Here is a 14525-nt window from a genome sequence, read left to right as displayed (position 1 = left end):
GAGAGAAGTGAACTTCTTCCTCTCTTGCAGAACAGAGTCTAACAATAGTAGCTAATGCTCACTGTTGCTCTTGGTCCATATGTTCTCCATCTCTCACGTGACCCTGTTAGCAGCCAGCTCTCACAGGCATGTATTAGGGCTGTGGGCTAACCCTGGAATGTCGAAGTTTGGACTTGGGAAAGGGGCTTTAATAGGTTTTTGTTGAGCCAGAGAGGCCTTGTTCTTATTTGTTGCCAATCCAGGGGATCCTGAGGAGAAGAAGGCATTGTGAGTCATTTTCAGACTGTATTTTGGTGGTCTGAGAATGAACCTGTCTACTGTCAGCCCCTTTTACTCTCCCAGCAAGGGTTTTATTCCCCCCTCCCATCCTGCCTTCCACACCCACTTGGGGGGATCGTCTGAGAATGTCGTGACTAGCATGGGTGGGTGGGAAGGCCAGGCACGGGAATATAGTAGCTACACTTGCATGCAGTCATCTTTGTGTATTGTATGAAATTGATCCCTTCCCCTCCAGAACCACACAGATGTTAACAGTGCTTGTATTTCTCCTTTCTATTCTTATCTAAGGTTTTCTAAATACAAGTGTTTTGTGCTAACGGTCTCTTTTCCAAGTTTATGGTCTCAACTGGGGCTTTAATTCTGTGAGGTAGCTAGTTTAGTTTAGGACTAAAATAAGTAATATGTTATGATTGGTTATGCAGTTAGTACACTTTAAGGAAGGGTTTTTGATTTCCCAGCTGTAGCATAGGGCACAGAGTCCATTTCAGAGTCAAATGTCTATGCTTCAGGCTTCTGCCCTAATGTACTAATGCTTCGAGTGCCACTGTGGAGCCTACCTCCAGTGCAGGGGTGTGTCTGAGCACTACCCTCTCCCTGGGCAGAAGTCTGTGACCTGGAGCTTGGCTGCCAGCCAGCCTGTGCCACAGAACAGATGACTGAGGCTCTATTTTCCATCATGCTGCCCTGGTCACTCTGAGGTGAAGGGAATGTACTCCATCCATACTCTTGCCATTTCCTGTCCTCTCCAGCGCCCATGCAGCAGTGTGTGGAAGATGGCCAGATTTGCCCTTCGCTGGCTGGGTTCCAGTTCACAAAATGGGACAGTGAGACACATAATGAGGTGAGTTCAACTTTTAGACTTCTAAGGGTTCTGGGCATTTGTCCAGCTGCTCGTGGTTTCAGTGAGATGGCCCAAGTGAGAACCAAAACCGTGGCATTGTTTTTATTTAGCCAGGAGTACAGAAAATATTTCCCTTGGCATTTCTGTAGTGTCTAAAGCCTGAGGGATAGGAACAGAGGGTGAGGCAACCCTGTCATTCCTGTTTTTTGTTTTTTGTTTTTTTTTTTTAATCAGCTATCTCAGCTAGCCCCTTGAACATGGTTAATTCCAGGCCTTTGGTCTCAGGCTGCTGTCAGGCTCAAGGAATTTCCTGCTCTTTGGGGTTGAGTCCCCTGGCACAGAGTTTCCTGAGAAACTGTCATGTGTAAAGCTTTCCTCTGTATATTTTTAGCATGGCCCCCTTTAGCCTACTTACTATCACTTCCAGAATTAATGGTCTCCATGGAAAACTGTTTTCTCTAAACATGTAGTTAATGGATGTAGATTCCTGTTTCATGTTTTACAAAATGTGCCTAATGACAATACGCCTTCATCCTGTGCTGCACAATATCAACTTCCTCAGCACTTTACCCTCATGAGAACATGGACTCTGGGGCAGGGGGAGGAGTGGCTGGGGCCTGGAACCTAGGGCTGAGAAGGCACTTCTGGGCAGGCTGCTACTCCAGTGGTGATTGGGGTGGCTGTGGGAGTAGGGAGACCTAGAGAACCCCCTCTCTTTGTCCTGTCTAGTCTGTCTCTGCACTGCTGGACAAGTTCAAGAAGAATGAGCAGGTGTTTGACATCAATGCTGACGTGGAGGAGAGTGACTGTGAGGACTTCCCTGATGGGCCCGTGGAGGATGACTTTGATGCCAACGATGAGCCTGAGCACAGCATAGCCGGGGATCACACTGAGCTCAGGAGCTGGAAGGAGCCCTGCCTCGCTCAGACCTGCCCGTAAGGCTCTCAGGGCCACAGAAGATGTTCCCAGAGGAGTTTTCCATTGGTTCACAACAGATTTCTTGCTGAGATAGTCTCATTTCATTTCTGAGATTGGCTACCCTGGTGCGCTGGCTGTGTTGTCCACACAGGTTGAGCCATCCTGACTCACGGTGGGATCATACCTGCCTGTGAATGTTGGCTCAGCCACCTATTGGTGATAAAACTGATGTTGCAGGAGTTTGTAAGGATAAAATTAAAATACGTAAAGTGCTGGGAAAAAGTATGTGGGATATAAGAATTATTACTTCAGTGGTGGCTGTTACCACTTGTGTTTTTTTTTTTTTTTTTTTTAAGATTTTATTTATTTATTCATGAAAGACACACAGAGAGGCAGAGGCATAGGCAGAGGGAGAAGCAGGCTCCATGCAGGGAGCCTGATGTGGGACTCAATCCCAGGTTTCCAGGATTACGCCCTTGGCCGAAGGCAGGCGCTCAACCACTGAGCCACCCAGGGATCCCACCACTTGCATTTTGGTAGCACAGAGCATGCTTTCAACACATGATGTGTAGTCTGGCTTTTGGCTACATCACTTCATCTCAGTTATAGGCAGAAACAGGCTTCTGTGTTGCTTACAGAAATGAAGTGGCCCCTGCTTGAAGGGTCAAGCAAAGAGGAGGGGAGTTTTGGGTTAGCCAGATAGGCAGACCAGGAACAAGCAAAGCAGGAGAAACTAAATAAGCAGATAAAAACTGAGTGTACTGGGAAGGAGGAGAGGCAGTAGAATTGGTCTGTAGTGATCTCAATTTTTTATTACTCTTGTAGACCTAGAAGAAAATTAGAACTTTGTTGGCCTTTCTTATATGTACTTAAGAGGTTAGTAGCATTTTAATTTTGAACATGATTTGGAAGCGGGATCCGTAATCCTGTGGCATGAACAGGGTTGGGTGTAGGAGGTTCCATAAGACTACGACAGACAGTCCCTCTGATTGTTCCTGTGCCTATAGGAATCTTGTGATCCTGGAATCGGGGACAACCAACCTGGTTTAGTATGAGGTAAAACGTTAGAAGTTGTTCAGGATAATTTGTTTGCTCATGTGGGAAATCTGGTAATGTCTCTTCAAACCTGAATAGAAGTTAACGGGCTAAACATTTGGCACCTCAGGGCAAAACTCTCCACCGAGGACCTTTGTCTCCCTCCTTTCCTCTCCTGATTTGTACTGTTAGTATGCCTGCAATCTTGCCCCTTTCCCATCCTATCTTCCACAAAGTGAGAAATGGTAGACAGGTTAGTGGGTTGAAATCTGTTAATCCATACTCAAATGTCCGATAACAACTGTCACTTCTCTTGACTGAGGAACTGACAGTAGTAAAGGAGTTTAATCACTTCCATTTTGTTTTGAACAAATGTCTGCACTTCTCTTCCCAGTTTCAAACAGAATGGAATCCTAGGATCCATCCTATTGAGTGCATTAGGTGCAGGGCGGTAAGGTTGTAGCCTAAGGTTTGGTCCATCTTGAAATCCTTACCCTCGACGTGGCGCTGGCCTTTCCTGAGAGCTCAGTAAGTATTTAAACTGCACAGACTTGACTCCACTGTGGATCGCTGTGAGATGTGGGACAGAGGCAAGTGATATCACCTTTTGGGGGTCTTTGTTTTCCCACCCACAAAATGAAGGCTTTGGTCTAGATGATAATAATGTCTGAGCTCATCAAGCTCTTTATTAGTGTGGCTTTATGCTAGACGCTGTGCCAGGGGCCTTATCCGCATTACCTCATATAACTTACAGAAAATAGAAAATGTGATTACTTAAGCCTTGCAACAACCTTATCATTAGGTCCTGTTGTCCCCATTTCACAGAAGAGGAAACAGGTTCAGAGAAGTTAAGTAATGGGATAGAGCTGGGTATCGCTCGCTCGGGGCCTGCATGTAATGACCTTTTGATAGTAGGCCCCACCCCAGAGCATATAACTGAGTCCCTGAGGCTAGGCTTTGCAACACATTTCCCAAACCTCCTTGGGTGATTGTAGTATGCACCAGGATTCTGAACATTATACTGGACCAAAATGTCTTTAAGGTGGGATAGGGCAGTGCTGATTCATAAGTACCAGTGTTCTTTAGAATGCCCTGTGTTTTTTGATCCATGGATGGCAACACTTGGACAACCGTTCACATCATACATTAACAGGCCAGGGCTAACAAAGTGCTGTGTGTCCAGCTACAGCTTGAGCTCACTCCTTCCTGCAGCAGTGGGCCATGTGTGCTCTAGCCAGTCTCTCTGTGGGACAGGTGCTTGCTGGGGTTAAGGACCTAACCTAGTCTGTGGTCCAGGCCCACACCACAACCTGCTCCGTGCATGCCAGAGTGAGGTGTTCTGCTCTGTTCTCTGTTCTGTTCCTGCGGAGTGAGGTACTGTGAGCCACCTAGGAGACTTTTAGCCGGCAGGTATTTGTGTGAAGTGGTAAACTGGTGCTAACTTGCAGAAGGTCCCTATGGCTGGGGCACAGGTAGAAGGGATACTTCTCCCAGAGGGGAGAGAAGTGTGATGGAGGGGCAGGCCTTGAAAACTGGGGAGACTGGGAAGTGGGTTAGTTGTTGAATTGGGGAATTGGGACCAGTGGGGTGCCTGCAAGATAAAAAGGTTGGACTTCCAAGTGTCAGTGGCCTCAGTCCTGCCTTGGCCCACAGATTCCCTCAGGGGATGGGAGCCAAGCTCTTGATAGCTTTGCCTATACGTTCCCAACAAATTCCCAGCCTGACTGCCAAAACAGATGAGAGTATTGAGTGGAGATTCTACTGCAGCCCATCCTCTTTCTCCCTCTGGACCTCACAGTGCAGTAGAGTGGTTACTTAGTGAACACAGGCCTTCTACAGACTGGAAATGTGAATTCTTTTAGTATATTCTAATTTTTTAAATTAAGTTTTAGGGGAGCCTGGCTGGCTCAGTCAGTAGAGGTACCTGATTTTTGATCTCAAGATTGTAAGTTCAAGCCCCACGTTGAGTGGAAAGGTGACTTAAAAATCTTTTAAAAAAATAGTAGGGGATCCCTGGGTGGCTCTGCGGTTTGGCGCCTTCCTTTGGCCCAGGGCGTGATCCTGGAGTCCTGGGATTGAGTCCCGTGTCGGGCTCCTGGCATGGAGCCTGCTTTTCCCTCTGCCTGTGTCTCTGCCTCTCTCTCTCTCTCTCTCTCTCTGTCTATCATGAATAAATAAATAAATAAATCTTAAAAAAAATAAAATTAAGTTTTACACAATAAATATACAAATACAGTTTCCTGGTTTTGAGGTAAAGATTCTGTAGATAAAGCAAAGTCCTCTTTTAAAGCTTTTTGAGCTTACTCTATAAAGCTTGATGTAAAGAAGATTTATATTTATGGCTCAGTATAGATAAAAAGCCCCTCCTTATCTGAGGATTCCTTGTTATCTTTACCTTTAGAGGGCAGTATAGCAGCACTAACATACTTTCTGATGTGTCAGGCCTTTAGGAGAAAGCTACCTCGTAAATACTAGTACCTTGCAGAAAGGTTGAGAAACCAAACCCAAACTGCCGTGCTGGACTGGCCAGTTAGGCTCTTCACACACAGCAAAGAATAAAGCTAGATGGCTTAACAGATTACATGCTTCCCCGCCAGTCATTTGGGGAACAAATTAAAATAACATTGGTGTCACTTTCAGTAGACGGTACAACTATTACTGGAGCCCTCACTTATGGAAGGATGGTAAAGGAGGGGGAGACTGTCATTTGTATTGCAGGAAGCCTCGTGTATGAAAAGGTCCTGAGGCTGATTTAGAGAATTGTGTCCAGCTCCCAGCTTTGGCATTTTACTAATTGTAGTCTTATATAAAAACTGTTTTCTTGTCTCTCAAATGGGTAAACTTTCATTTCATGAAATACTTTAAAAACTTCTTGTATAACTATGATTATATTGTTATAAAATTAAGAGAAAAGCACTTTCACAAAGTAAAAATCTAAGGAATTATAAACGATGAAGTATTTATATTGGACTTCCTCTTAGAAATGCTGCTCATCTGTGGAAAAGAGGGTAGGTAGAGTCTTCAGTTTCATCATATGCTGCTTTACATGTAACTGGCATGATTGTGTTATATATATTGACATGTACACAGTTGGGACGTGTAAAAACATAATTTCATTTGTGTTACAGGGAAGAAATGATACCTCTTGGGGATGGAGACATTAGGACCATGTGCCCTCTTTTGTCCATGAAACCTGGAGAATATTCCTATTTTAGTCCCCGTACCATGTCAATGTGGGCTGGCCCGGATCACTGGCGCTTTAGACCCCGACACAAACGTATGTACTTCTAAATGGAACTTAAAAAGATAGTGTCAATGGTCAGTATCCACGTGACTTCAGATGTGGCCATATGTGGGAATGACCATGAGCATTACAAGGCAAGACTCTAGGCAACCCTCTTGAGTCCCTTCCCTCTTTGGGAGCTTTGTACTATTGCTCCATAAACTTATCCCTCAATAAACTTTGCTGCCCACCAAAAAAAACCAAAAAAAACACAAAACAAGGTAGTACTCTAGAACTCTGAAGCATTATGTGTTATGCATTCTTTCTTTGAAAAGAAGGGATTAATTAGCATATTTTGTATTGTGTTTTGTTAGCAAGACCACAAATTATAAGGATGAAACTAGGTGTATGGTTTTCCTTTCTTAATATACTGTTAATGCTCAGACAAAAATGCTGAGCATTTTTGTGGTTCATAAGGGTCTTGCAAATGGGTAAATAATGTCCACCCAGAGGTGAACAGTGTTGACATCTGTGTTCATTTCTGCAGATGATGCTTCCTCCAAATCAGAGTACAAAAAGAAGAATTCAAAGAAAGATTTTGAAATTGACTTTGACGATGATATTGACTTTGATGTGTATTTTAAAAAAACAAAGGTTTGTGCTAGATTTATTAGCATTTGTGCTTAAGTTACTCTTTTCACTCTTAAGATGATTTTTAAAGAATTCATTACAGGGATCCCTGGGTGGCGCAGTGGTTTGGCGCTTGCCTTTGGCCCAGGGCGCGATCCTGGAGACCCGGGATCGAATCCCACATCAGGCTCCCGGTGCATGGAGCCTGCTTCTCCCTCTGCCTATGTCTCTGCCTCTCTCTCTCTCTCTCTCTCTGTGACTATCATAAATAAATAAAAATTAAAAAAAAAAAAAAAAAAGAATTCATTACAAATTTAAGTTTTAGAGTAAACGAATGGTTTCATTTTCCCTCAGTCTCTCGGGGAATTGAGAAATAGTCCCAAACTCAGTGGCAGATGGAATCAGATTTAGATCCCTGGGTGGCGCAGCGGTTTAGCGCCTGCCTTTGGCCCAGGGCGCGATCCTGGAGATCCAGGATTGAATCCCATGTCGGGCTCCCGGTGCATGGAGCCTGCTTTTCCCTCTGCCTGTGTCTCTGCCTCTCTCTCTCAATCTCTCTCTCTCTGTGACTATCATAAATAAATAAATAAATAATTTTTAAAAAATTAAAAAAAAAGCCTGAACTTTTTTTTTTAATTAATAGGCTGCTACTATTCTGACCAAGTCCACTTTGGAGAACCAGAATTGGAGAGCCACCACTCTTCCTACAGATTTCCTCTATGAGACTGATCATCTTGTCCAGCTATATCTCAAACCAGGCATCAGGGTAAGACTGCTCCTTGGCTTCTTCAGGCTGCTGCTGTCTAATGTGCTGATGGATTGGGGGGCGTCAGATGGCTGGCAGCGTGACTGTCAGCCTTCGAGGACAAGGAGAGCTCATGGGGAGGAGCATGTGTTAGCCAGGGGCAGTCACCAGGAGAGGCAACGGATATGGGAAAACTAAAGGGAAAGCTTAGGATAAATGCACACTAAAGATTTGAAACTACTTTAGCTGATAAGGCTGCTGGCTGACCCCTGAGGCCTACATGTTGAAACACTAGAGGATAAACAATCTTTCGTTGAGGTTTTTAAAGGATGATAATTATTTCTTGATTCTATCTCTGTCTCATTGAAGTTGTGTATTCACTAGCCAGATACTTTCCCCCAGCCACACTGCTTTCCTTGTGATCAAGGTGCAGACACAAGCCCCACTGTGACTTGTGGGGTAATGTGGGTGCTGTGTACCTGACGGTGCAGTCCTCAGGGAGTTCGCTAGTGCTGTACACCTTTTCCTGGCTTCCTACGAGGCTCTCTGTTATGATGAGCACTTTAGACCACCTGGTGCTGTGCCCTATGAACTCTCCACTTCATCTGCCTGTGGCTCTTCTGGTGATGATGGTACCAAGTGCATGTTACTATTGCCAGGGTAACCAGGCAGTAGTTCATGCTAAGTTCTGTTTTATCTGGATCCTCTGCTCATTTGCCTTCCTGATTGTTCTGGTCTTGTGCTGTCATATCCACAAACTGTCTTCAGTTTCCTCTTCCATATTTTGCCTGTTTCTCTACAAGGCCTTAATGATATGGATATAGTCCCCCAAATTTACTGTCTCACATTGTGTTTTTATAATGCAATACTAATATATTTTACTTTTTAATCAGTACTGTTTATTTAACAGAAATACTCTTAAAAATACAGAAAGGGATACAGAATTGCAGCAGTAGTAGAAACTATGACTGTGGTCAGTGTTGGTTACATGCTGGCCCTGTCTTGCTCTAAAGGAAAATGGAACCCTGGAACAGAAGAGCAGGATAGTCGGATACTTCTACCAAACTTTGGCCAGCCTGGAGCTGCCTTCTGTGGCTACAAGCCACCCTCACTTCCCTCAAGCCCTTATTATGAGCATTTGAAGATTGTGGCCTTAGGTGGAAATTTGGATATTCAGATGTTAAGGTGGTAGAACAAGATCATTAGGTTATTACATTCAGGGGGTGATTGTTTTATTTTTATTTTATTATTTTTTTTATAATTGTATCTTATAGAAGAAAGAACTTCTGCTTCTGATTGTCCATAAGAACAAACTCACTGTGTGTGGTAGGGCAGCCAGGCAGCAAGAACTGAAGACCCCTATCCTTCCAGCAGAGCTATACAAGGAAAATGACTATTAAACTCTGGAGATTAAACGTTGGATTAATAAGCGCTATTTGCCTAGAGACCATACAGATCAACCATCCAGCTTAATATCTTACAGAGGGGTGGGATGCCTGGGTGACTCAGTGGTTGAGTGTCTGCCTTCGGCTCAGGGCGTGATCCCGGGATCCAGGATCAAGTCCCACATAGGACTCCCTGCACGGAGCCTGCTTCTCTCTCTGCCTGTGTCTCTCATGAATAAATATATAAAATCTTAAAAAAAAAAAAAATCTTACAGGGAGTTATAATAGCAAGCAGCTGATACATGAAGGGATCACATACCCTTCCTGAAAAGACTTCTTGTAGACTATGGACAATTTAGAGTGTGCCTAGAGGAGAGTATCCTAAATGGAGAGGGATTTACAAATGGTCTTATAAGAGGATATGTGGAAGAAAGTGGACTTTTCTTAAGTCAATAAATAGCTATTGTTGAATATTATTATGGAGTTTGTATTACAAAAACATTGTGAGGATTTTTTTTTTTTTTTTTGCTGCTTTTGGAGTATATTAAAATATTCAATATGCTTTGTAAACTGTACGTAACTGCAGCCTCACTTCCTTGACCCCAAAGATACACAACCCTGGTAAAAATCACTGGTCTAATGACCAGCAAATATCTGAAGGGCTGTGGTCACAAGCATTCCCAAAAGAGGAGGCCAACTTTTTCTGTAAGGCTCTGGCAGGCAGAACAAAGTCCTGAGGGTGTAATGATAGGAAGAATTGCTGGATGTTTCTCCCTGTAACTATGTAGGGAGCAGTGACTGCTCTAGAAATGGGACAGGCTGCTTGTGAATTAAAATCATGAGTGAGTTTTCTCTCAGATTGTTTGAGCAGCAGCAATTTGACTTTTTTTCAGCTAGGTATAGGCAGTTTTATTTTTATTTTTATTTTTTTTAAGATTTTTAAATTTATTTATTCATGAGAAACAAAGAGAGAGAGAGAGAGAGGCAGAGACACAGGCAGAGGGAGAAGCAGGCTCCATGCAAGGAGCCTGATGTGGGACTCGATCCCAGGTCTCCAGGATCACACCCTGGGCTGCAGGCGGCACTAAACCGCTGCGCCACCAGGGGCTGCCCAATGAACCCGTTTTCAAATAAAGTTGTGTGCAGACCTAATTGCAAACCAGCTGCTGTATTTTATTTGAGATGGATGGAGTTGCCAAGCCTTGCTACCCTGGGGCTTGCTCTAGAATAGAGTTGTGTGGCTGAAGTCCGAATTAGAGGACTTGTCAGGGCCCTTAGAACTCTAAAAATTCTGTAATTCTAGAAGACTGATCCTAAGAACTAAGGTTATTGTCCAACCTAGTTTAGAGCTGTTTTTCTAGAAATTGCTTTCTACAGTTATTTTTTCCTTCATTCTAGTTACTTAAGACAGCTCAAGGCCAGAGGGCAAGAACTGAACATTATGAAGAAATTGGAGACTATGATTACAACAACCCTAATGACACCTCCAACTTTTGCCCTGGATTACAGGTAAAAGGAAAGAAGAGCTCTGTCCTTTCTTGTAAGCAGAAGAGCCTTTCCTGTTTCCCATCTCCTCTCTTTCCTATATGGGGGAAGGCTGCAGGAAATTCTGGATCAGGTAAGGGGGTGGCTGCCTGCCCTGCCCCAGGCATCAGGAAATGGAGCCAAGTCGAGGAAACAGCCAAAACCTTGGCCTGCTTTACCTCAAGCCCTGTATGTGGAAAGCGAAAGTCCTACTCCAGTAAGCCACACAATGCCTTTAGCCTGGGCAAAGCACTTATTTTGGCTATTTTGGGATTTCAGAGGAAAATACTCCTCTTGCTCTTAGGAGCTGCTAATGTTTTAGCCAGGAAGACAGGACAGATAGACATGTGAAGACGGTGTGATCTGATAGGGAAAAAGTCCGTGGGGTAGATTCAGGAGACCAGCTCCTAGCTCTTGATTTTGGTTTTTATGTCATGAATTTGTATAAGCCACTCCTCATTTTTAGATCTTGGTTTAGACCAAATAATCTCACTGTCCCATTCGTGAGTCTACTAATGAGATGGCAAATGGAAATCAGAGAAAGGGGGGGAGGGGGGAGGAAATAACAAAAAGGGGAAAAATATTAGGCCTCCTTTGTGTCCCTGTGGGAGGGACAAGAACTGAAGAGTGGTTTGTTCACTTATCATTTTACTTGGGAGAGAGTTGGGTTGTTACATTTTAGTAAAAATCCAGACTGACCTCTTGGCAAATGCTTCTTAAACTTTTGAGGAGTATGAGAATCACCCAGAGAGCCTGTTAAAAAACCAGGTCCTGGTCTCCAGCCCAGATATCGGATCCATTCCTGCTAGGCTTGGTCCAAGAATGACTTTTTTGCAGCTCCCAGGGAGAACCCCTGCTGCTGGCTGGTGACCCCTGGCATCTCTTGTGCTCACATTGGGTGAGGCATTGGGTCAGATTTTTGGTGTTTTGGAAATGCTTTCTATAGAATAAAATCTTAAATTGGCTAGAACCAGAGAGGACACTGGCAGTTGTGATTATTCCTTATAACTTGCTCTGGAGGTCTTAATTCACAGATACCTTCCTCATAGGGTTTATGTATAACAGGGAAATAACTAGAGGCACCCAGAAATCCATTCCTAGCTTAATTCACATAACAGCCTCTCAGGTGTTCTGCTCTTAATGTGTAAATACAGAGTCCTTTTCAAGGATACTTCTAAGACTTTCAGATGGCTTCTGCCAAACTTGAAGAACTGTTTCCTTGCCTAGGCTGCCAACAGTGATTATGAAGAGTCGGATGACTTGTTTGTGGGACCAGCTGGAACCTTTGACCTTACATCTTGCCATCCACCTAAGACAGCACAAGAGAATGGTGACGTGCCTGAAATCCAAGGATTGGACATCACCACTTATGGGGAGTCAAATCTGGTTGCTGAGCCTCAGAAGGTAAAGGTGAAATCCAAGAATTGTGTTATATTATTTGCCTGGCATCTGTTTAATCTTCCTCCTATAGGAGAGTGACATCAGTCTGGGCTTGATTTCTTTCTTTCTTTCTTTCCTTTCTTTTCTTTCTTTTTTTTTTTTTTTTTTTTTATTTATTTATGATAGTCACAGAGAGAGAGAGAGAGGCAGAGACACAGGCGGAGGGAGAAGCAGGCTCCATGCACCGGGAGCCTGATGTGGGATTCGATCCCGGGTCTCCAGGATCGCGCCCTGGGCCAAAGGCAGGCGCCAAACCGCTGCACCACCCAGGGATCCCTCTTTCTTTGTTTTCTTTCTCAGTTTTAACCTGTTCCTCTCCAAGTGGCTGACTGCTCAGTAGGGGTGTGTTGGGAATGAACTGATGGCTAATTAAGTTTGTGTGGAAGTAGCCATCTCTAGAGATGATGCTAAACCATATGACTAGGGGCAAAGTGGTAAAATATGTGAATGAAGACTGCAGGCAGGGAATATCAGCTTCTGTGCTGACTGGGAGAGGCTAGGTATTTGGCTCTGGAAAATCTTGGCCAGGGGTGTCTGGCTGGCTCCATTGGTGAAGCATGCAACTCTTGATCTTGGGGTTGTGAGTTCAAGTCCCATGTTGGGTATAGAGATTACTTGGAAATAAAAATCTTTTTTATTTTTATATTTTTAAATATTTAATTTATTTTTTCATGAGAGACAGAGATATAGGCAGAGGAAGAAGCAGGCTCTCTTTGGGGATCCCAGAACCCCAGATCACGACTTGAGCCAAAGGCAGACACTCAACCACTGGGCTACCCAGGTGCCCCTAACATCTTTTTTAAAAATTAAGAAAAGAGTGCTCTCTTTGGCAGCACATTTACTAAAAATGGAAGGAAGGGAGGGAGGGAGGGAGGGAGGGAGGGAGGAAGGGGAAAAGGAAAAGGAGAAAAAGAAAAAGAGAAAGAAAAAGAGAAAAGAAAAGAAGTAGAAAAAAAAAGAGAAAGAAAGCCCATCAATCTTATCCAAATTCAGTTCATATGAAATGATCATATATTAAGCATTTGTTCCATACCAGATGACAGGCTTGGTGATTTCATAATTTCATTGACCTGTCTTTTGCACTGGAATTCCAGGTTAGTCTTAATGTAGATTGCACTTGATCAACAAGAAATTAGATAAAAATGAGGGACTCTGTTTTGACATATCCAAAGGAAGCTCTGTAGCTGCTTTGATCAAACTAAACCAGATACTTTGTACTCCAGACTTTTGATTGTACAACAGATTTTGTTTATTTTGCTTAATTTTACTTTGTCTTTTCCAGGTAAATAAAATTGAAATTCATTATGCCAAGACTGCCAAAAGGATGGACATGAAGAAATTGAAGCAGAGTATGTGGAGCTTGCTGACAAAGTGCTCTAAGCAAGCAGACACAGAGGTAACATGTTCTGCTTACTCTCCAGGTGCCTAGCATGTGGGAGGGGAGTGGCTCATGATTAAGGCTCCAAGATCAATAGCTTGAATACAGAAAGCATTCATTCAGAAATCCTAGGACTGAGTCATGTCGAGCTCCCTGCTCAGCAAGGAGCCTGCTTCCCTATATCCCTCTGCTTCCACTCATGTTCTCTCTCTCTCTGTCAAATAAAGAAGTAATCTTTAGAGAAAAAAAAAAAAAGTAGGGAAGGGGTTCTACTTAAGCTGTAAATTTAAATGACTTATAATACCCTGTCCTCTAGGGATTCTAGTTAATGAAGGATTTATTCTTTTAAAAAAAAAATTAAAAAAGAAGCTGAAATATTTTCATCATGAAAATATTCAGACAGGACACTCTCGGTTAAGTATCTGACTCTTTTTCTTTTCTTTTTTTTTTTTTTTTAAAGATTTCATTTATTTATTCATGAAAGACACGGAGGCAGAGACATAGATAGAGGGAGAAGCAGCCTCCCTGGCAGGGAGCCTGATGCAGGATTCAATCCCCTGATTGGGATCATGACCTGAGCCGAAGGCAGACGCCCAACAGCTGAACCACCCAGGCGCCCGAGGCATCTGACTCTTGATTTCAGCTCAGGTCATGATCTCAGGGTCCTGGGATTCAAGCCCCACATCCTTCTTGGCCCTCAGCAGGGAGTCCGTTTGAGGATTCTCTCTCTCTCTCCCTCTGCCTGCTCATGCATGCTTTCTCACACACACTTTCTCTCAAATCTTTTTTAAAAAAAAGAGACAACATATTCAAACATTCAAAAGTAGGAAGAGAATAGTATAGTGAACACCTACTTTCAGTAGTTTTTGCTGTTTTTTGTTTTGTTTTGTTTTGTTTTTTAAGATTTTATTTATTCATGAGAGACACAGAGAGAGAAAGGCAGAGACACAGACACAGGCAGCGGGAGAAGCAGGCTCCCTGCAGGGAGCCCGATGCAGGACTCGATCCCAGAACCCCAGGATCACGCCCTGAGCCGAAGGGAGATGCTCAGCCACTGAGCCACCCAGGTGTCCCAAGTTATTGCTGTTTTATCTATACTGTCACCCATCCTGTCCTGTCACTCCAGC

The 14525-nt window shown here is 43.6% G+C and overlaps 1 protein-coding gene across 3 annotated transcripts in view; it reads left to right on the top strand.

The window, feature by feature from the left end:
- NCAPH (non-SMC condensin I complex subunit H) overlaps positions 1–14525 on the top strand; it is a 42705-nt gene that overhangs the window by 23610 nt on the left and 4570 nt on the right. For all 3 annotated transcript variants that reach the window (XM_041756316.1, XM_041756315.1, XM_041756314.1), the window contains 8 exons: positions 1029–1120; positions 1850–2055; positions 6202–6350; positions 6844–6950; positions 7570–7692; positions 10455–10565; positions 11808–11984; positions 13303–13416. In XM_041756316.1, the coding sequence (XP_041612250.1) occupies positions 1029–1120; positions 1850–2055; positions 6202–6350; positions 6844–6950; positions 7570–7692; positions 10455–10565; positions 11808–11984; positions 13303–13416 (1079 nt within the window). The remainder of the gene's footprint in view (positions 1–1028; positions 1121–1849; positions 2056–6201; positions 6351–6843; positions 6951–7569; positions 7693–10454; positions 10566–11807; positions 11985–13302; positions 13417–14525) is intronic.

This window comes from Vulpes lagopus, chromosome 5, assembly GCF_018345385.1.
Source record: "Vulpes lagopus strain Blue_001 chromosome 5, ASM1834538v1, whole genome shotgun sequence".
Taxonomy (NCBI): Eukaryota; Metazoa; Chordata; class Mammalia; order Carnivora; family Canidae; genus Vulpes; species Vulpes lagopus.
This window is presented reverse-complemented; position numbering and strand designations above follow the sequence as displayed.